Source organism: Sylvia atricapilla, chromosome 27 (assembly GCF_009819655.1).
Source record: "Sylvia atricapilla isolate bSylAtr1 chromosome 27, bSylAtr1.pri, whole genome shotgun sequence".
Lineage (NCBI taxonomy): Eukaryota > Metazoa > Chordata > Aves > Passeriformes > Sylviidae > Sylvia > Sylvia atricapilla.
In genome coordinates, this window is record NC_089166.1 from 949,591 (window position 1) to 972,071 (window position 22,481).

General features: G+C 51.0%; 1 protein-coding gene across 2 annotated transcripts in view; it reads left to right on the forward strand.

Annotated features, from left to right (window-relative positions):
- Positions 1-52: 52 nt before the first annotated feature.
- CDK12 (cyclin dependent kinase 12) overlaps positions 53-22,481 on the forward strand; it is a 29,803-nt gene continuing 7,374 nt past the window's right edge. Inside the window, exons 1-12 of one of the 2 annotated variants that reach the window (XM_066336661.1) lie at positions 53-1,920; positions 7,722-8,603; positions 12,074-12,250; positions 13,236-13,375; positions 13,889-14,059; positions 15,218-15,407; positions 15,883-15,939; positions 16,434-16,535; positions 17,851-17,928; positions 18,634-18,750; positions 19,327-19,458; positions 20,477-20,694. In XM_066336661.1, coding sequence (XP_066192758.1) covers positions 884-1,920; positions 7,722-8,603; positions 12,074-12,250; positions 13,236-13,375; positions 13,889-14,059; positions 15,218-15,407; positions 15,883-15,939; positions 16,434-16,535; positions 17,851-17,928; positions 18,634-18,750; positions 19,327-19,458; positions 20,477-20,694 — 3,301 coding nt within the window. In that variant the 5' untranslated portion in view covers positions 53-883. The remainder of the gene's footprint in view (positions 1,921-7,721; positions 8,604-12,073; positions 12,251-13,235; positions 13,376-13,888; positions 14,060-15,217; positions 15,408-15,882; positions 15,940-16,433; positions 16,536-17,850; positions 17,929-18,633; positions 18,751-19,326; positions 19,459-20,476; positions 20,695-22,481) is intronic. The other variant, XM_066336662.1, reaches the window with a different exon arrangement.

The window sequence follows — 22,481 nt, forward strand, 5'->3', positions numbered from 1 at the left end:
CGCGCGCAGGGGTGGGCGTGGCTCAAGCGACAGCACGCCCCGCCCCCTCAGCCTCCTGGAAGCGCGGCGGCGGCCGCAGTGGAGCTCTAACGGAGGCTTAACCGCCCGTTACCCGGCGGTGCGCCGGGGCGGGCTCGACAGCGACCCGCCGGCGGCTTTAGAGCGCAGCGCGGCGGAGCGGGAGAGCGGCGGGAGGCCGGGCCGGCGGGGCGGCGGCGCCGTCATGGAGCTTTGTTGCGGGCCGGGCGCTAGGGGGCGCTGTCCCCGCCCCGCGCCCCAATAAAGTTCGCAGAGAAGCCGCCGGCCGCGCGATTTCGCGGCTCTCGCGAGAGGACGAGCGCGCGCCCCCGCCCATCTCCGAGAGGACTCGCGGACGAGGAGGACTCGCGCGGAGCGAGGGAGGGGTGGCGGCGGCACTATCGCGAGAGTTGCGGGCCGGTCTCGCGAGAGTTGGCGGTGCCCCCGGACGGCGCCGCTCCGGTTCGGGCAGAGCGCGGGGGCCGGGCCGGGGGCGGCGGCGGCTCCGGGGCCCTTCGGCCGGGGATCCGCGCCCAGGCCCCGCCACCGCCGCTGAGGCCGCGGGCAGCGCTCCGGGCCCGGGCCCCGCCTTCCCGGGGCGCCCCCGCGGCCGCGCTGCCCGCCGGGCCTGGGCCCCTCGGATGAGGCGGTGAGGCCGCGGCGCTTCCCCCTCCCCTCCCGGGTCCTTCCCCCCCTCCCCTCCCCGTCCCTCCCGCCTCCTCCGGGGCCTCGGGCCCCGCTCCCCATGTAGGAGGGAGGACCGGGACCGGGGTGGATGGTGCGAGGGGCGGGCGCGGAGGGAGTTTGAAGTTCGGGGCTTTCGCGGAGTCCCCCCCTCGCCGTTCCCGAGCGCAGCGGGGGAGGAATGCCAAATCCGGAGAGACATGGGGGCAAGAAGGACGGCGGCGGGGGGTCCTCGCAGCCGGGCAGCGGGAGCTCCAACAGCAAGGAGAGGCACCGGGCGGGCTCCAGGCACAAGAGGCACAAGTCCAGGCACTCCAAGGAGTCCCCGCTGGCGGCCCAGGAAGCGGCGGCGCCCCTGGGAGCGGTGATCAAGCCGCTGGTGGAGTACGATGACATCAGCTCGGACTCGGACACCTTCTCGGACGATGTGGCCCTCAAGCTGGACAGGAGGGACAACGAGGAGAGGAGGGCGGAGAGGAGCGAGAGGGCCCAGAAGCACCGGCACCACCAGCACAAACGACTCCGGGAGCTGCTGAAGAGCAAACAGGCGGAGAAAGACAGGAAGTTGGAAAAGAGCCTGGATGCTTCCAGCAGGTCCACCAAGGAGAGGATATCGGGCTCCTCCAAGAGGCTCCTGGAGAGCGAGGAGCACCCCAAGGCGCTCTCTTCCAAGAGCAGCAACAAGGAGTCGCGCTCGGCCAAGGCGCACAAGGAGAAATCCAGGAAGGAGCGGGAGCTCAAGTCCAGCCACAAAGAGCGCAGCAAAAGCCATCGGAAAAGGGATGCTCCCAAAAGTTACAAAACCATCGACAGCCCGAAGAGGAAATCCAGGAGCCCTCACAGGAAATGGTCGGACAGCCCGAAACTGGACGACAGCCCTTCGGGAGCCTCCTACGTGCAGGAGTACGACCTCAGCCCGCCCCGCTCGCACACCTCCAGCACCTACGATCCCTACAGGAAAAGCCCCGGCGGCTCCTCACGCCGCCAATCCCTCAGCCCGCCCTACAAGGAGCCCGTGGGCTACCAGTCCAACGCCCGCTCGCCCAGCCCCTACAGCCGGCGGCAGCGATCCGTGAGCCCCTACGGCCGGAGGCGCTCGTCCAGCTACGAGCGGGGCAGCGGCTCGTACAGCGGGAGGTCGCCGAGCCCCTACAGCCGCCGCCGCTCCAGCAGCCCCTTCACCTCCAAGCGCTCCGTGAGCCGGAGCCCCATCGCCAGGTACGTGTGCCCCACCTCGCCCTGGGAGCTGGGGAGGGGTGGGATGGAGCTGGGAATGCCAGGGGAGTTCCAGGGAAGGGAGTTCTAGGGAAGATGTAACAAAGTTGTTTGGGAATTTGGAGTGATAAGATAAGGGGGAGTGGGTTCAGATTGAAGAGAGTGGGTTTAGGTGGGGTATTGGGGGGAAAAATCTTCGCTGCGAGGAGCTGGCACAGATTGCCCAGGGAAATTGTGGATGCCCCATCCCTGGAATTGCCCAAGGTTGGCCAGGGCGTGGAGCAGCCCGGGATGGTGGAAGGTGTTCCTACCCATGGGATGGTCTTGAGGGCCCTTCCCAACCCAACCCATTCCACGATTGTGTGGTTCCTTTCCTCCCCACTGGTGCCCAGCCTGGAGTGACACGTGTGGAGCTGTTTTGGTTGGGGCCTTGACGATTCCCTTGGCGATGGAGTTGACACTTTGGGGAACGCCTCAGTGCCGTGGCAGGAGGCAGCGTCCATGTTGGCTGCGGGCAGGGAAGGAGGCTGGAAAAGCTCCTGGGATTAAGTTACACCCACCTCTGGAGTGGCCCCTGTGCCGGGAGGCTCCCGGAGCAGGATCTAAGGCGCTTTACCTGGCGGGAAGTTCAGCCACGGGGAATGTTTTCACCTATTTCTGGAAGCCTTTATCTGTTTACTGCCTGTGGGGATTTGGTCCCGCTTTTCAGGAGGGCTCGTTTGGGGTGGATTTTGCTCTTTCTGAACTGACTTTGTCTTTTCTTTCCCCTTGGGTTAGAGACAACCACGTGCAAACTCCATCTCTCAGCCTAAACTTTCTTTTCTCAGCAGTAAAGTTTCTTCCTTTCCCTTCTGAAATCTGGGCAGTTTGGAAGGGTGAGGAGCAACCAGCTGGATTTTGACTCACCTCTAATTTTCCTCTCTTTTCCCACTTTTACTCAATAACTTTGCCACAGAAGGAAACAATTATTTCAAGGTAGCTCTGTGTGTTTTATTCCAGGTGTTCATTAATCAATCCTGTGACACAGCCTAACGTTGATCTTTTCTTTCTCTAGCCCTGGCTTACGTTCAGTGAGTTTCCAGTTGTCTCCATGGATGCTGTGGAGCTTTGCTTGGAGCTCCATGGCAATTCAGATGTGACCTGGAATGTAATGGCCATAGGAATGCTCTGCTCCGTGGTTGCTGTGCTGCATCCTCCAGCTCAGCAGTTCCCAAAGCACACGGGGCCTTTTGGAATTTGGTCTTTGTTACTAAAACTCTGAACTTCAGGAAATGCTGTCTTCCACGGAGAACTTGCCTTTGTCCTTGCTGCCAGTTCTGTCTTGGTTTCAGCCCCCTGGAAGCTCTGACGTAAAATCTCAGTATTCCACTGTGATTTTTACAGTGAAAATTTCCTGCAGGCTGCTCCTCCTCTGGCCTGTTTTCTGTGTGTACACCTGGGAGGCTCTCAGGGATAGGCCTGGATGGTTTTCTCCTCCTTCCCTTCAGTCCTTTTTGCCTGGTGGTGCTACTCTGACACGTTATTTCCTAATCCTTTGGAAGGGTAAGGGTGCAGTGGTAGGAGGTGTCTGTTCACTGACACAACTCTGAGTTACAGCACTGGATCAGTGTCCAGCCCTGAGCAGGGAGAAGCCTTTGGGAAATGTTATCCTAAAAGTTTTCCCCCATTTCCCAGGAGAATCTCCCTGTGTGAGTGGCTGGCTTCTTCTGGGTGGAGAAATCCAACAGTTACATTTCCCTGATTTATGGCAGCAGCTTCAGAGCACTTTGTGTTGCTTCCCTAAACTTCCAGAGCTACTTTTTAAGGACATCTTTGACTCTTGACTAAATGCTGGACCCCAAACCAGACAGGTTCCAAAGGTTACTCACTGTTTACACTCAGCTTGTACCAAACTCTCTGAACCTCTGGCTTGATAACTCACTCCTCTCTCTTTCCTGGGCAGATAACTCAGTGACTGTGTGAGGTATTCCAACCCCTTTGGAAAACACCTGCCTGCAGTGACTGTAGTAAAGGGACAGAGGGAATTTCACGTGCTCTCCATGTGTCGGGTGAAGTCTTGAGTTGTAATTCACACGTTTAGTTTTGCTTTGTGGAGCTCCCAGGCTGTGAGGTGAGACTGGAGGAGGGGGAACTCTTGGTCAGGTGTGTTCAGGAGGCAGAGGAGGGCTCACCTGGGGGGCTCAGGGCTCACCTGGGGGGCTCAGGGCACACCAGAGGGAGTGGGTTGGGCTGAGCCCTCCTCACCTTGACGTGCTGCAGATGAAAGGAGGCAGCTGACTTTGGGCAGTGCCTGATCCCTTCTGTGCTTCCTGTGGAGGAGCAGGAACATTTTTGGGAGAGAAAACCTCTTTAACTGGCACACTCAGGCAGGGAACACCTGACCACGGCTTGTGTTCCTCAGGCTTTTCTGGGACACTCCGTTATTTCTGCTGCCTGACAATATGGATTTTTTTTTTTTTTTGGTGCATTCTGTGTTTTCTTTCATCTCCATGTCCAAAACACATCGTTAGGGAGCTGCACCCATGTGCTGGTGCTGACTGGAGAAAATCCAGAGTTGTTTGCATTTCCAGTGGCTGTGGGAAACAACCCACTTCCCATCGAGGAGGATTTGGTCAGCAGGGAAAATAACAGATGTGCTTTGCCATTCTGTGTAGCAACTGTTGTCACTGCAGCTAAAACAAGGAGATGGAATTCCAGAGGCCCTCAGCTTGCTGCAGGTGGGATGTTCATGGATAGTGAGGTGTGAGTGTGCACGTGCTGAGTCCTTGCTGTGGTGAAAGGTTGCTGGGCACTCAAAAGTAAGAATTAAAGCTGAGAAATTGGGGCAGTCAGACTTCCCAGATGCTGTTTTCCTGCTTTATCCTTAACTCTGTGTTGTTTAGAGCAGGTAAAATACTGAAATATCTGTAGGTTCTGGGTGGTTGATGTGGGGCTTTGCAGGTCACCTCTGCTGTCACCTGTTAACCATGGCCATCTCAGCATGGAATTTTCTAACATTCCCTTCTCCAAAGAATATCCCAATCTTCCGACTGAGTCACTTAAAAAAATCTCATGGTGCTTTTTAATTTGGATTTTTAGGTAAAGCCAAATTAACAAAGTTTCTTTGTTAATTCACAGCTGTCATGGTTGGCGTCTTTTATTTCTGTTTTCCAGTTCTGGAGGGACAGCAAGGTGGGTTTTAATCCCAGAACATTTTTATCCAGAAAGAGGAAGGAATGTGAGGCTGAGTTGCCCCTCATCCATCCTGGATAACCTTGACAAAAGCAAGTAAGGTGTGGAATGTTACAGCAAACCTTAAAAAATTAAGGGTGAAAAGGGGTAAAAGTGCTATTAAGTGCCTGCAGGTAAAACCACAAAAAAATCATTCCAGAGGATGGAAATGGTTTTCTTCCAGAAGCAAAACCTACCTGTGCATCTTCTGTTTATTGCCTTTTTTTTAACTTTATTCCCAGTTTTTCTGAGATCAAAAGTGATAAAAAGGCCCCTCAGCAGGTGCTGTGTTGGTGTTTTTGGGGCTGTGGATGTTCTGAGGATGAGAGGTGAGGTTTGCTGCAGTGGTGCTGGGAGAGCAGGAAGGTTTCTGGATGTGGAGCCTTTTTCAGGTCTCACAAAGCAGCCGGGAACAACCAGCCTGGAAAATGGGCTTGGGAAGAGCAGTTGTTTGTGTGGTAACTGTGGGGGGTTGTTTTTAGTGAAGGGGAATGGGTGGATTTATTCCTGATGGAAAAGAGGACTGTGGATGTTTGCTGCTGGAAGCTCAGGGAGTTATTCCAGCCCTGGGAAGTGCTGCAGCTGCAGCAGCCCCCTCTAAGAGGGTCTGACCATTCCACCACTGCCTCACCCTCACCTGTCCTGGTCCAGGCAGGTGTCCCTGGTGGCTGCAATTTCTGAACTAGCACCATTAAAAAAGGTAAAATTGGACTTTTGGAGAAGTTTACTTTGGATCTGGTGAGTGATCTGGTTTGATTGTTCTGCATCCAGCTGGATTAAATTCCAGTGAGGCTGGGGAGCCCCTGGCACAGGGTGACCAGAGGAGCTGTTCCTGGATCCCTGGAAGTGTCCAGGGCCAGGTTGGATGGGACTTGGAACAACCTGGGAGAGTGGAAAGTGTCCCTGCCCTTGGCAGGGGTGGGACTGGATGAGCTTTGAGGTCTCTTCCAACCCAAACCATTCCATGATTCCATGAATTGGAGTAACTCCTGGGGGTTAATCATGGGATGGGACAGGATGGAAGATAGGGAGCAGGGAAAGGGGCATTGCAGCACCTTGAACCATCCATCCTGGATGAATTGCAGTAGGGAATTGTTAACCCCAAAACTGTTTGTGGTTGCAGTAGGTGACATCCTACAGGATTTATCAGGAATGTTTTCCATAGCCTGAAAATGTCTTGGAGCTGCTGAAAAGGTAACTGCTCTCCCAGCTCGTGGTGACTGAGCAGAAACCTTGGACAAAGAGGTGATCCTGAGGCAGATTCCCAGGACAGAGCAGTGTGGTGAGGAGGGAAGCAGCTGTGGGACTGCAGATCCTGCTTTTTTTCTCCTGGTTGTAGATTTATTTTGCAAGTCTAAAGGTGAGGACTCACCTGCAGCCCTGGTGTTCTTTGAGCAGTGTCAGAGTGAGGCTTGGAGTTGGACTTCCAGGTGGGAGAGAGGAATTCTTGGAGTAGGGAGAAAACCCCACACCTCATGAGGAGACCCTTCCCCTCCTGCAAGGTGCTGCTGGTGCTGGGACAGGAACTTCCTGTTGTCTCACTTCTCCAGTTTCTTTTCCAAATGTTTACTGCCTTGGGATGATATTAATTGGTGTTGTTAATTACGTTCCGAGTACGGTTACAAGGGAGCCAGTGTCACCTGTGTTTGAACTGCTGCTGTTAAATGTGTTTTATGACGGCTGTGGGACTGTTCTGAGGGAATTCCTTGTTTTCCAAATTAGATGTGTCCTGAGTCATGTCTGTTACAGTGTTTGTAGGGTCTGAACTCGGAGTTTTTGATTGTCCTGTTGGCATCAGAGCCCACCACACCACACCCTGCCCGATCCTCGTTCCTCCTGGAGTGGAGGAAACCGTTCTGGCTTATCAGGAATTTGATATGGGCATTGGAATTTGATATTTCCACTTCCATCTTAGTTTCTCCATCAGTTTCCCCTCTCTCCTGAGCAGGGAGAGCCCTGATGGTGTGAGGTGTTTCTTGCCTTGCTTCTCCCCTAGCACGGATTTTCCACGATTGTTTCTGCACACACCCCTCATTTAGAGCCCATTCTTTGTACAGGAAAACCAAGACCAAGAGTTAAAATTCCTGGGTTTTATTTTTCCTCCTTCCAATTCACACTATGCAAATTTGAGTTCTGATGACAGTAAAAGAACCAGGGGGGGCAGAATGAGCTTGAAGTGCCCGATTTCCTGAGGCAGCATTCCCGTGAGGACAGTGGTGTTTTATCCGTGGTTCCTTTTAAAGTTCCACGTAATTCCTGTGAAAGATTCCTAAACTTCCAGCTCATTCTTTTTCACTGAAGTCTCCTGTTGAGTGTGTGAGCTGTGATCTCCTCTTTCCCTTGGGGCTTGTCCAGCCTTGATCCTTCCCTTCTCTTCCCGGTGTGACGGCGGGGCTGGCACAGGAGGGGTGGAGGATGATGATGGTGTAAAACTGGTCCTGATTGACTCAGAAACTCCTTTCAGTACCTCCAGTCTCTCCTGACAGGTGCTGTGGACTCTCTGAGGTGACCAATACAGCATCCAGCTGTCGGTGAGTAGCTCAGAGGGCGGGAGAAGCTCCGTTTCATTCCTCTCCCCTCCGTTCTCTCCCCAGGAAATCGGTGAAGTCCCGGAGCCGCAGCCCTGGCTACTCAAGGCACTCATCTCACAGCAAAAAGCAGAGGTCTGGCTCCCGCAGTCGCCATTCCAGCATCTCCCCGACCAGGCTCCCGCTGAACTCCAGCCTGGGAGCGGAGCTCAGCAGGAAGAAGAAGGAGCGAGCGGCCGCCGCAGCCGCCGCGGCCAAGGTGGACGGGAAGGAGGCGAAAGGCTCCCCTGTTTTCCTGGCTAGGAAGGAGAACAGCTTGGCTGAACTGAAGGAGGCTGGGACGGAGTCTAAAAAAGTCACCAAAACCGTCAAATCTGAGAAACCCGCGGACACGGACCCGGTGAATTTACCGTCCACCAACGCGGAGCCGAAAGCCGCTGCGGACGCAACGAAAGCCAAGGCAGAGGAGAACTCGGAGAGGAAACATCCTGTTCCAGTTCGGGATTCCAAACCCACGGGAACAAAAGACTCGAAGCCTGTAGCGTTGGCAGAGGACCTGGTATCTCCAAAGGAGACAGAGACGGCGGAGAAGGAGATCCCGCCTCCCCTCCCCGCCATCAAATCCCCTCCTCCACCTCTGCCCACCAGCACCCCTCCGCCCCCCACGCCGCCGCTGCCGCCGCTGCCTCCGTCACCCGCTGTCCCACCGCCTCCTCCCGCCCCAGTGACTCCTCTCCAGGCCCCTCCTCCAGCCCCAACGTCTTTGCCATCTTCTTCCCACCCAAGGACGTCTACTTTATCCTCCTCTCAGGTGAACTCCCAGTCCTCTCTCCAGGTGGCTACAAAAACCCAAGTGTCTGTGACGGCTGCTATCCCACACCTGAAAACTTCCACCTTGCCTCCGCTTCCGCTCCCCCCTATTTTAGTTGGGGAAGATGACTTGGATAGGTAAGGTCACACCACAGCATCCCCTTGGCATTTAAAAACAAAGCCTTGAATAAAAAGGGTTGGTTTTTTGGGGGGTTGAGGGGGTTAGTTTTACAGTTTTAAGCTTATCCTGCAGAGCACAGCCATGGTGCTGGTGTAAAGGAGTTATCCCAGGGCTGTTCCAGGCCTTGGCCCTGCCAGGTTTGTGTGCAGAGTTTTATGGTCTCGTGCATTTTGTTGCCTCTTATCTCTGTGGGAAACAAGAAGTTTGGCTGCTGCTTTAGTGCTGCTTTGGTAAAGGTTTCACATCACTCCTTGCTCGTGTTTATTGCAGGGATGGAACGTGGATCTGGGATTTTGCCTCTCTTTGTGGTGGAGCTGTTTGCACACTTACTTTAAAACTACCTTTTGTTTGTTTGCTTGCCAAATTCTTTAGGAACTTATACTCAAGGATCAGGGAAAAGCTTAACAATTCCAATACAAGAACACAAACTAGAGCTTTTTCTGTTCCAGATTCACACAGCCACACATGCCCACGTGTCAAAACCAGCATTGGTTTAACTTGAGTATTGTCTTAATTCCTGAGTAATTGATGCAATCTTTTATTGCTTGAGAAGCAGGCATAATTTGTTTGAAAAAGTTCAAAAATGCTTGAAACTGCACCTGCTTCAACTTTATTTCCTGATCATTTCTGATCAAAACCTGCAGACTTGGCTCTGTGCTGTAATTGTAGCTCTGGCTGAGCTGGGGGTGGTTGTGGCTTCTGTGATGAATTTGTCTTAAAACCCCACTCTGGGAGTTTCTTTTGGTGAGGAGAAGAAAGGAGCAGAATATCCAGAATGGAGAAGAAAAAAACCCCCAAATATTGGGTTTTTTTCTCTCCTTTTCTAGCTCTTAGTATGTTGCAATGCTCTTAAGGTCATGAGTGATCTTTTTTTTTTTTTTTTTTTTTTTTTTGCTTGATCTGCTTAGTCTGTAATTTCCTAAAAACTCCTGGATCTTCCCAGGCATCACTAAAGATGTGCTGGGATTGGGGAGTAAAGCACATTTTTAGTGACCAGTGTGGTACCCCACAGTTCTGACTTGATCCAGTCACCCTGTGATAAAGTGTTACATGTTCTTGATTGTTACATATTCAATAATTGAATTAATTCTCATGGATGATTCTGGTATTGATGGCAATCAGGGATAATGCTCTCACTGCCCCCAACCTAAAAGTGAGGCTGGTGTGTGTTTGTTGCCCTCCCTGAGCTGTGGGGTGTTGTTCAGCAAACATTACTGCTTTTAAATGTCTCTGTGCTGAGCAGGAGCTTTGAGCTGGCTGCTGATTCTCCCAACCCAAAATCCAGTCAAAGCAAATCCTGCTGCAATGTTCCCCCCTTTCCAATCCCAGAACTTGTCCTGCAAATTTCTATTTTATTTTTTTTCAACCATTCACACCTAGAGCTCTCCATTTTTTGTCACCTAGATGTGGCTTAGGTGTGAAAAAATGTTTCATCCCTGACCTCAGGGCTGGGGTGATGCTGGGGCACAGTAAATGGCTCTGTGTGATTTTTTTTTTATTATTTTTTTTTCCCCAGTAAAAGAATGGGAAATCCCACTTGTTTTGCTGAGTCTGGTGGCAGTTCCATGTGGCCCTGACTGTGCAGAATCTCACCCTTCACCAGCTGCCTTCGTTTTTATGAGCAAAACTCTTTGAACTGGACTTTTGTCCTTGCTGAGCCCGGGGAACATTCCAGCCCCAAAGCCCGTGGCAAATACAGGGTTGGAAATTGGGCTTTGAAGTGTCCAGGGACAGAACACACCTCGTTCAAGTGAAGACTCTTTCACCTCTCCAGAATTACCACCTCCTGTAATGCTTTTAGGCCTGGGTAGTTCACCAGGAGAGGAGCAAAAGCTGTTTAGGAGGAATTGGTACAGATTTTGTCCTGGTTTGATGCAGAGCTTGTGCAGCTTCCTGGGAACACAGCACTCACCTGGCTGCTGCCCTCCCTGCTGGTTTTTTGGGCTGCCCTCCCTGCTGGTTTTTTGGGCTGCCCTCCCTGCTGGTTTTTTGGGCTGCCCTCCCTGCTGGTTTTTTGGGCTGCCCTCCCTGCTGGTTTTTTGGGCTGCCCTCCCTGCTGCTTCAGAGGAGAGGAGGAAAGGAACTCCAAGGAGCCTTTGTTGTGTTCTTGGTGTTCACTCTTGGTCTTTTCTTTGCTTGGGCAGCTCTGGAGGCTCTGTTTGGTTTCCTCTCCCTGGTGACCAGCCCAAGTGTCCTGGGGGAATTGAGCTTAGAGGAACCAAGTGCTGGTATGCAAATAGAGAACTGAACAGATAAAAGGCAAAAAAAAAGGGAATTTTTGGTAAAAGGGCTCTGCAGGTTCACTCTCCAGACACACCTTTGCCTTTCCTACCGTGGTCTTACAAAAAAATTGTTTTTGAGGACAAAAGCTGAGTGTGTTTGTGGTTTAGTGGTGAATGTGGCAGTGTTCATGGTTGGACTTGATCTTTTCCAGCCTTAACAATTCCCTGTGATTGTCTGTAGACGTTTGAACACAACTATTGAACACAATTATTCTGCTCCAAAGGATTTTGCTGTCTGTGAGGGGAGAGTTTTCAGCCCATCTGCCTCTCCAATTTCTGGTGTTTTTAGTCTTCCTCCTTCCTTAAGTAGATTTCACAAGAGGCTGTCGTGCAGATTAGGCGGTGTCTAATAAAATAATTAGGAAAACGACCTACTTCCATCAGTTCCTTTATTCTGAAGTGTTAGACCTGATGGTACAAAGACCAAACCTGCTCCTTGCTCTAAAAACAGACCTGGGAAGGCTGTTTGGATCTCCTATTTTTTTTTTTTTTCCTTTTCCTGGTGAAGCAGAGATTTGCATGAAGAATTCGTGACTACTCAAACCTAGGAAGTCTCCTCACTGAATACATGAAAATGAAAGTAGGTTCTGCTCATGCAGCTCTTGCCAGCCTAAACCAAACTCCTGATGCCCTTGGTAATTGGATTTAAAAAATCAACTTTTGGTTCCTCAGCAGCATTTGAGAGTTAAATCCGCATTTCAGACCTTTGCTTAGAGGTTTAAAGTTTTTTGTGGAGGAAGGTTTAACTCTGGGTCTGTATTTCTAGTGGTCCTGACCAAGTCAAGCACTTAATTTCATGGTGATAAATGGAGTAAATAGAGGAAGTAAAGGTCAGAAAGTGGGTGCTGGCTGATCCCCTGAGCTGCCTCACAGGAAACTCCAAATTACTGCTACTGATCTGTGCAAATTGAGCAAGTTCTAGTGCAGACCTGTGTGTTCATTGCCTGATGTGCTCCACTCTGACACTTTTCTCTCCTGATGTATTAGCATTGTAAATTCAGGCTGTCTCATTTTTATATTTGGAAGTGCTAGTTTTGACACTTAAACCTCACGTTGTCAAACCAGAGAACTGTTGTCCTGCAGTGGCTTTTTCATTTGTTTAACTGGCTCTGACTTTTGTGTTGTATCAACTTTTCGGAGTTTAGTCCAAAAGAGATTCTTCCTCCAAAACCTGTGAAGAAAGACAGAGAGCAGAGACCACGACACTTACTCACGGACCTCCCGCTCCCCCCAGAGCTCCCTGGGGGGGACCCATCTCCTCCTGACTCCCCAGAACCAAAGGCAGCCACACCACCTCAGCAACCCTTCAAAAAGAGACCAAAGTAAGGCTGACTTCATTTTATTTTTTAAAAAAAAATTTAGTCTTTGAGTTTCTTAAATCCTCGGAGTGGTTTGAGTGTTTTTTTTTATTGAGGGAAGTGAGATGGGGGAGAAAACAAGTTCCTATTTCTGTATTATTCAGTGTAATGACTGATTCCTGTGGGTTGTTTCACATTTGGACCCTCAGCTAAGGGCAGCTTGCCCTATTTATTTGAGAATTAATGGTAGAAGTTTCTGGAGTGTGTCATGTCCAGTCTTCAGCCACATCTACCCAAAAAGCTCTTTTCTCTTTGATTTAGCCAGAAGAAACCTCTGGGCGAGCATCTCTGTCTAAAGCTCTTGTTGCTTTCAAAAGTTGGTTGTTCCAAATGGGAGATTTGGATTCTTCATGCACTTTATGATTGAATTCTGGCCATGGAGCTGCCCTGGCACAGGGTGTCCAGGGAGGCTGTGGCTGCCCCTGGATCCCCAGAAATGTCTTAATCCAGGTTGGAGGGGATTTGGAGTACCCTGGGATAGTGAAAGGTGTCCCTGCCCATGGCACTGGGTGGGACTGGATCATATTTCATGTCCCTTCCAACTCAAACCATTCTGGGATTCCACCATTCCTTGTTCAAGGCATAGAGAACTTCCCCTGATAACAAATCAAAGCAATTGTTGAGGGAGCAAAATCTGATGTTTTATCCAGAGCGTTTTAAATAAAAATCAAACATCCAGCATCCTGCAAAGCATCCCAGACAAAAACATCCATTTTTGTCCTGCTGTAGTGTGATAACATTTCTGCTCAGCAGTGCCTGTAGTGAGAATAATTGGGATTATAGAGCAAAACTACATTAAACTGAACATCCCAATTCTCGGAGCGCAGAGCCACCATACCAGAGCTTTGCTTTTGGATCTTGGGGATTAACACAGTCCAGCAGGTGGGGTTTTTTTTTTTTTATTTTGGGATGCCCCTGAGGTGTCTGACAGAGCTGTTGCCTCCTGCAGAATCTGTTGTCCTCGCTATGGGGAGAGGAGGCAGACGGAGAGCGACTGGGGCAAGCGCTGCGTGGACAAGTTCGACATCATCGGGATAATCGGAGAAGGGACCTACGGGCAGGTGTACAAAGCCAAGGACAAGGACACAGGTGAGGAGGGCTCCAGGTAAATCCCACCTCGAGGCTGTCGTGGGTGTGCTCAGCTCCCTGCCAGTGACAAAAGCCTGCAGAACCAGGAGTGATGGGATCAGCACTGACTTCCACCAGGTGTTTTCCAAAAAGAGGCAGAAGTGCAGGAGCTCTGGAATTTTGAGTTTAGTGCCCAGGTTCCTGCTGTGCTGGTGAGGTGGGGTTTGATGCCTGGTCAGAAGATTGTGGTGGCCACAGGTGCCAGCTGAGCCTCTGCTTTTTAAATTGTCAGGCTTTATTGCAGCAAAGGTTGGGAAATTCCAGGCTAAACTTGTGCTCCCCCTTTCTGCTGGAGCAGGTTAGGAAAAGCACAGGGATCACGTGAGAACTAGCACAGCGATTTCACTAAAATGAGCAGGGAGATAACCAAAACTGCTTCTGCCGTTCCTTGGCGGGCATTTCCCTGCTCGGGGCTGCTCCCAACTTCTCTGGGAGCTCAGGTGAGCAGGCTGTGACCCCGCTGTGCCCTGCCAGGTGAGCTGGTGGCTCTGAAGAAGGTGCGCCTGGACAATGAGAAGGAGGGGTTCCCCATCACGGCCATCCGCGAGATCAAAATCCTGCGGCAGCTCATCCACCGCAGCGTCGTCAACATGAAGGAGATCGTCACGGACAAACAAGATGCACTGGATTTCAAGAAGGACAAAGGTACTGCTGCCTCTGAGGGGTGGTTTCCATTCATGTGATGCGGTGTGGGGTTTTTTTTATCTTCTTTTCTTCCTGTTAGAGCCGGGATTAATACACAGGAGACGCAGTTTTTATGTTTGGACTCGGTGTTTGTTAATTCTTGGTCTCACCAGTTGTGAGGTCTAACTCAGCAGGTAGAAAATGGATCCTTCTAAGTTTTTTCAAGGTCTTCTTATGCATGAACTAGCCAATAATGAGATGACAGCTGTATTATTTTTACTTATAATGTAATAATTGACCACCCAAGGTCAATGCAGACCTTTTTCACCCAATTAGCAAAAACCACCCAAAACCATGAAGAAGAAGGACTTAGCCAAGACCCCAAATCCTCCATCTTGCCCCATAGTTATTACTATATACTAAACTCTTTAAGTTTCCAGGGTTTCAACAAAGCAGCTCCTTTTGGTTTAGTGTAAAACTGGGCTCTGGGGTAGATTTGCCTCTGTGTGTGTCCCTCCTACGGTTCCAGGAAGGTTGGGTCTGGCCCTGGCCTCACCTCAAAGGACAGATTCCAGTTGGAGGGAGTGATCAAAGGATGGTTGCATTTCTACTGAGTCACAGGGGAGCAGTCTTATTAAAAAAAAAAACCAAACAAACAAAAAAAAAAACCACAGGCCTTTACAGGGTCATTTCTAACACTGATTAGTGGCAACTAACTTAGTGTGGAAAGTTCTCTGTCACTGTGGAAAAACAGAGTTCCAACATCCCACTGGCTCTTGTTTGGGACCCTCTCTTCCAGGAGAGAGAAGGTAGCCCCCCAAACACCAGTTCAAACCATGCATGGCAGTGACCCTTTAACAAATTCTCTTGGGAAAAATAACCAAGGCATGGAGGTAAACCTGGTCCGAACTTCAGAGGGAATTATTCTGAGTGTTACTTAATTTCAGAAGTCAGCTTGGTGGGGATACTTTGTTGTTTTGGGAGCTTTTTTTACCCTTTTTGAGGGAAAAGGACATGCAGTAAGCCCAAAACAGCACAGAACTGTTAAAAAAAACCCCAACAAACTACTTCAGCAGCATTGTGCATAATAAAGACTCTTTCAACAGTTGAATCTCCTTTTATTCCTTCTCTTTTTTGTGTCTCTCTTGTTTTCAACCATTTCTCTGTTTATTATCCCAGGTGCCTTTTACCTTGTGTTTGAGTACATGGACCATGACCTAATGGGGCTGCTAGAATCTGGCTTGGTGCATTTCTCAGAGGACCATATCAAGTCTTTCATGAAACAGTTAATGGAGGGTCTGGATTACTGTCATAAAAAGAATTTCCTTCATCGAGACATCAAGTGCTCCAACATCTTACTGAACAACAGGTGACTTTGGAGTGGATCCAAGCTCTTTTCTCTGGGTTGAGCTTTGAGCACTCAGTGCTGTCCTCTCCTTGGGGTGTGCTCAGGAGCAGGAGCTGTGAGAATAATTTTGTCCATAATTACAACCAAACGTCTGAATATCCACCCAAAAAAATTCTCTGGGACAGTGGCCTGTTGGGGAAGGGTTTGTGATATAGATGACACTGAATTATTGGTGGTGATGGTGGTTTGTTTTTTTTTAATTTGTGTTTCTTTGAAGCATTCCATCAGAAGTGGGGACTTAAGCCTGGCATATCCAGCAGTAATTCCTGCAGATGTGGCTTTGTGAGGCTTTTTTGCTGCAGAGGAGGTTTCCTCACCCTTTAACTGGAGTTTAAGTAGGAATTGGGTTCTGAGAAGTCCCTTACAGCTCAGTACACTCTGTAATTCTGTGATTTAACTGTGATTTAAACCAGGGGCTGGTTTTTTTGTCTTTCAGTGGGCAGATCAAACTTGCAGATTTTGGGCTCGCCCGACTCTACAGCTCTGAGGAGAGGTGAGGAGGGGGAAAGGGTTTATCTGGGTGGGATGAGCTTCTTTCTTCTTAGTTAATCCCTCACTTGGAAGTCCTGACAAATAGTTTTCAGTGGTATCATCCAGCTCCAGCTGTTGGACAGATGCACTCCTGGCTGGTGTTAATAACTTTTTGTTAGAAGAGCAGCCCAGAAGGAGCCAAAACTTCTTCTCTGCTTGCCTTTGACCTGCCCTGGAGCAGGTTTTGCTGGAAGATCAGTCCCTGTTCAGTGATGGCAGCCTGCTGAGGGTCAGGGTTTTTCAGTCTTGGGTACTTACAACAAATCCTGATTCCTGTAAAATCCATGGTACCCCCTCAGCTGTCCTTAACTCAGCCTGGTGCTCTGGAAATGCACACATTTAAACCCCCCCCACTGCTGCCACTGACACGTGTAAGTGCAGCTGGGAAGTAAAAGCAGTTCTTCAGGGTTTTGTGGTTCTTGGGATGAATTTTTTGTGGGTTTTTTCGCCTTGCAGCCGTCCCTACACCAACAAAGTGATCACGTTGTGGTACCGACCCCCGGAGCTGCTGCTGGGGGAGGAACGTTACACCCCTGCCATCGACGTGTGGAGCTGTGGGTGAGTGCTGCTCTGCTGCCCTGCCTCTGCAGCCAGCTCCTGGGCATTCCCAGGGCAGCTGCTCCTTCATTTGGGCCACTTCCCACAGCTGGATGTGTCCCAGTGTTAGGATGAGGCAGGAATACTTCACAGTGCTTTGCTGTGAAGGGTTGGGGGGGTTTGTTCCCTCCTTAAAACCACTCAGTAAAAACTCCTAGAATGAGGGTGGGGTTTTTTTCTTTCCTTTGTTTTGAAATGAGAAAGGGTAAAGAATAGAGTTTTCACTATTTGGAGTGCAAACCAGTCTGATATTGATGTACCCCTGAGATCAAGAGGGATGACACAGCCATGCAGGGTGGTCATATTTGCCCTTTCCTACACCTTCAGTGTGTTTTATAGAGAATTTCTCTCTAAACTCTTTAAGTTGTTGTTTGCCACTGATGGTTTTTTTCAGCTAAAACATTTTTAAGGAGAGATGTGTAAGGAAGGTGTAAGGAAGGTGTAAGGAAGTTTCTGTAGTACAGGAAGCCTGGGGAGCAGGAGTCTGGGCAGTTCAGCCACAAAGATGGAACATTTTTCCAAGTGATTCAGAAGCAGAGACTGGAGGATTCAGCATTAAAGCTGAGGCTGGATTCCCCAGAGTGTCCAATTCCCACTGGGATGTTCCCATCTCAACTTCAGCAGGGTTTATAACACAAAGAGAGGCTGGGAAAACCGGTAATTAATCATAATTACTGACTGTGAGGCCGAGTTGCTCAGTTCCTGTTCCACATGTGTGGGGTTATTCCCATTCCAGCCAGGTGCCTGCATCCCCCTGCTACTTCTGGCACTGATTCCTGGTGCCTTAAGGAGAGATGCTGAGGACTGCAGGAATCAGAGGTTCTCCCTCTCTCCTGTCTTTCCCTCCCAGCTGTACAAGAGCTGTGTGTGCACAAACCCAGCTCCTCTGCTGGCCCTGACAGCCACAGGCAGCTGGGGATGGCTTGGGCCAGCAGAGGGAAGTTGAAAATCCAAACAAAAGCTGACCCTGGAGGAAATGAGAGCTGTGACTCTTTCTTTCTCTCTCAGAGCTGCGCCTCTGTCGCGTTGACACATCCTCCTTTCCCTGCAAAGAGTTAACGTGTCAGGGGCTTCCTGCACGGAGCAGCCACTTGCAGGAGGTGATTCCCAGGAGCCCAGGGCTGGGGACTCCATACACACAGGTCACTTTGTCACTACAAGCCCTGATGCAAATCACCCTCCTCAGGCAAAGCTGCTCCCGAGCACAAACGCTGCCGTGTTCAGACGCTCATCCCCAGGGTTTGGTGTCGTGACCTCTTGCTTTTCCTCCTTCCAGCTGTATCCTCGGGGAACTGTTTACAAAGAAGCCTATTTTTCAAGCCAATCTGGAACTGGCTCAGCTTGAATTAATCAGGTAAAGCTTTGCACACGCATGTCTGCGAGGGGAGGTGCTGCAGGAGCTGCTCTCGTGCACACAGGCAGCGAGTTAGGAGAGCCCTTGTTCTCTAACCTGTCTGGAAAACAGGGCCAGGAATGCCTGGGAGTGCAGATGGCAATAGTCAGGTGTCCACATCGACATCAGGTGTGTGGTTGCTGATTGATGTGCCCTCAGTAAACCTTTGCTGTTTGCTGAGTCCAAAAATCACAAACCCGAATTACTTGTCACACTGATGGTTTTAATCCTGAGATGGAAGGGACCTTAAAGCCCATCCAGTGCCACCCTTGACATGGACAGGGACACCTTCCACTGTCCCAGGGTGCTCCAAACCCTGTCCATCCTGGCCTTGGGCACTTCAGGGGTGTAAAATCCAGGAACTCGCCACCCTTATTGTAAAAATACTAAAATTTACTGAGTTTGGGAAGTTTCAAGTAAGAAACATTAAGATTTTCAAATTTAGTAATAAGAAAAATAAAATTTCATTGACTTCTATAAACTCAAGCTGAACATTTCCCTCTTGCTGATACCTCCTTGTTTTTTACCACCTCACCTGAGCCGTGCCCAGCCCTGGGTTATTCCTGCAGCGAGTTGCTTAGGAAAGGTGTTTTCCCTGGGGTTGGTGGCTCTGTGCTCCTCGTGGCTGAGTTTCCAGCTGGCTGACTGTGCTTCCCTGCTCCCCAGCCGGCTCTGTGGCAGCCCCTGCCCAGCTGTGTGGCCAGATGTCATCAAGCTGCCCTACTTCAACACTATGAAGCCCAAGAAGCAATACCGGCGGCGCCTGCGCGAGGAGTTCTCCTTGTGAGTGGGGTTGGCCTCCCTGTCCCTTCTCCAGACACCTCCTCTGCCTCCAGAGAGGTTCCCTGGGGCTGGGAGCTCTCCTGGAATGTGTGGTATCTTCAGGGGGATGGTCTCTAGGGCAGGTTGTGGGGGTTGTGTCAGAGGTGCTTTTCCTAAATGGCAAAAATTGGAGTGGGGATATCGTGGAATATCCTCAGCTGAAGGGACCCACAGGGGATTATCCAGCGCAGCTCCTGTCCCTGCACAGGCACCCCAAAAAACCCATCCTGTCCCTGATTGTGTGGTCCAAACCCTTCCTGGAGCTCTGGCAGCCTTGGGGACTTATCCATTCCCTGGGGAGCTGTTCCAGTGCCTGAGCACCCTCTGGGAGAAAAAAACCTTCCCCAAAATCCAGCCTAAACCTCCCAGGCACAGCTCCAGCCACTCCCCACACCCGATTCCGGCTCTGCTGCTGCCTTTGAGCTGCTGCATCACGAGCAATGAGCTCTGGCTGTGTGGATTCCCCATAGGCCTGAGGTGTCCCTCTGAGCCTGAGCTTTTCCATGAGCTCACCCCTGTTTCCCACTGTCCCCACAGCATTCCCTCGTCTGCCCTGGACCTGCTGGACCACATGCTGACGCTGGACCCTGGCAAACGCTGCACAGCAGAGCAGGCCCTGCACAGTGACTTCCTGAAGGACGTTGACCTCAGCAAAATGGCACCTCCAGAGTAAGTCCCAGCTGCCATCCCCCCACTGTGAGCTTTGAGGAGGAGATGAGGTGGTGTTTTCAGTCAAAATTGTGATTTCTCTCTACTCTGCCCTTGTGTTTGGTCTTGTGGTTGTGCAAATGGCTTTTCCTGTGCTGTTGGTTTTCTGCCTGATAGCAGGTTGGGTTTATAAAGCCCAGTTTAATGTTTGGGAAATGCTCTAAAGCTCTGCTGGAAGATGTGCAGGAGTAGGTGTAGCACACCCTTCTCTCTGCCCTGGAGAAGTACTCCAGCCTCATTAAGACTATGTGTTAATTGACTGCCAGGGTTGAGCAGTGTCACTCCCATCAAGCAGATGATAAAACTATGACTGGTTTGTGTGGAAATGCAGCCACAGCTTTTGAGATCCCTGTTAACTTGAGTGCTTCTCAAGAAAGGGCCTTTCCTGACTCCCAGACTCGCAGAGCTTGGTGGACTTGCACTCACTGGTTTTGTGTTTCCTGCAGTGAGATCCCAGTGTAAAGTAAACAGTTTTTACACTGCCTTTCCTGGCTGTAGGACCTGCCCCTCCCTGTGATGGTCTGGCTGCAGTCAGGGATCATGGAATCCCAGGATGGAAGAGACCTTAAAACTCACCCAGTCCCACCCCTGCCATGGGCAGGGACACCTTTTACTACCCCAGGCAGCTCCAACCTGCCCTTGGACACTTCCCAGCTTCTCTGGGAAATCCATTCCAGCCCTTCAGCACCCTCAGGGGGAGGAATTTCATCCCAATATCCTTTGCTGAGTCCATTTCTCCATCTGTAAAAGAGGAGCAGCATCACATGGATCTACAAAGCTTCACCGTGGAATAATTTGGTTGGGAAGGGCCCTTAAATCCCAACCCAGTGCCATGGCCAGGGGAACACCTTCCACCATCCCAGGCAGCTCCAAACCACATCCAACCTGTCCTGGGACACTTCCAGAGATCCACATCTTCTCTGAGCACCACCATCTGTGGGTTCTGAGGTTTCCCTGCCATGTTTTTGCTCTCTTGCAGCCTCCCCCACTGGCAGGATTGCCACGAGCTGTGGAGCAAGAAGCGGCGGCGGCAGCGGCAGAGCGGGATGGCCGTGGAGGAGCCCCCGGTATCAAAAGTTTCTCGGAAAGAAACTACCTCTGTTACAAGCACAGACACTGTGAAAAACAACAGCAGCAGTCCTGTGCCCCCTCAGCCTGCCCAGCTCAAAGCAGAGCCTGGTGCTGCAGATGCAGTAGGTCAGTGCCCACCTGGGTGTTAGAAAAAGGTTCCCTCGCTGGGTGTGGGAGGTTTTTGTCTGGTTTTTTAAGCCAGTCTGGTTGTTTCACCTCTAATTCTGCAGAAAGGGCATTCCAGGTTCTTCCTGTCCTCGTTTGTTTTATTTTTTTTTCTCTTCTCTCTGCTGTGAAGACGCAGAAGGTTCTGTCTGGCCTTCAGAAGTCACTGATGAGCTGACTGTGAATTCGTTCTGTGCTGTGTTATTAGTTCTGGAAGAGGCTGAATGATGAAAGGAGTCGTTGAGTCACTTCAGCCAGTGGAGGAACAAATTGTAGGAACCATAGGCTGGAAGGTGTAGCCACATCCAGGGTGTGCAAATGAGCTGAAGTTTGAGCTTGTTGATACAATACATGAAAATGAGGTGTGGGAAGTGTCAGGCTGGTGGACAGAAATGTCCATTAGTGCACTTTGCTGCAGAAAAGGTCATCCAGACTGGCAGGACCTGGACTTGTGCACTGTTCCAAGCAGTGACCAACCCCTCTGTGTCCAGAAAATAGTTGGGAGAGGAGTAATGTGGATTTACATAAAGCTGCCCTGATTGTTCTGTCGAAGCCTTACAAAAACCCAGATATGGGCTAAGGCTTCCTTTGTGTCCAATGCTGTGCTGACAAGTAACGAGGAAGACAGTTCTTGCTCCAGGGAATGCACAATCCATGTGTTCAGTGAAACATGGCAGATGGACAAAAGGTGGTGCTTGGATTAACAAACAGCTGGGAAAAGAATGTCCCGTTCTCCGTTGCCTACCAGCAAGAGAAGCTCCATTTTAAGCTGCTGAAACCAAAACCCTTGCAGCCTTATTCCCAAAAAGTTCCAGCGTCACTGTCAGTGTGAAGGGACACCCTTGTCACTTGTCATTGGGCTGTGAAGGGAGGTGATGCCACTCCCAGGGTGTATTTTAGGATAACCTGGATCCTTGCAGGTCAGGACAGAGTCCTGTGATCCCAGGCCAGCTCCCAGCAAGGAATTGCCTTCTGCTTGACCTAATTCCTGGTGCTGTGTCAGGGAACACGCCCTTCCTGCAGCCCAAAGAGCAGCTCAGCCCCATCCTGGAAAACCTTCCCAGTGCAGGAGGGAGTGATTTGGATCCGTGGGGATCTCGGGAGGGGCCAAGCTGTGATTGCCCTGCTGTGGGCTTGGGGTTTCCATCACCATCCTCATCCATTGCCCCCTCCCACCATAGCCTGGTATCCTCGGGGTGCCCCCCTTCCCAACCCCTGGAATGGGGCAGTTTGTCTGGGCTGAGCTGATAGTGAGCAGCAGCCAGGTGTGCCGTGGTGCTGGGGAGGTGTGGGGACAGTGCAGCGGCAGCTCTGTGGGTGCAGTGTGTGTGCAGTGCCACGGGGTGCTGCTGCCGTGCCACCAGAGCACTGCATCCCAAAATCCTCCTCACGGAGCATCCCTGCCTTCCCCCGGCCTGGGGGGACATGGGCAGGGGGGCTTCAGAGCTGTGGGATGTGGAGAAAGGGGTCTTCAGAGCTGTGGGACGTGGAGAAAGGGGTCTTCAGAGCTGTGGGACGTGGAGAAAGGGGTCTTCAGAGCTGTGGGATGTGGAGAAAGGGGTCTTCAGAGCTGTGGGATGTGGAGAAAGGGGTCTTCAGAGCTGTGGGATGTGGAGAAAGGGGTCTTCAGAGCTGTGGGACACGGAGAAAGGGGTCTTCAGAGCTGTGGGACGTGGAGAAAGGGGTCTTCAGAGCTGTGGGACGTGGAGAAAGGGGTCTTCAGAGCTGTGGGACGTGGAGAAAGGGGT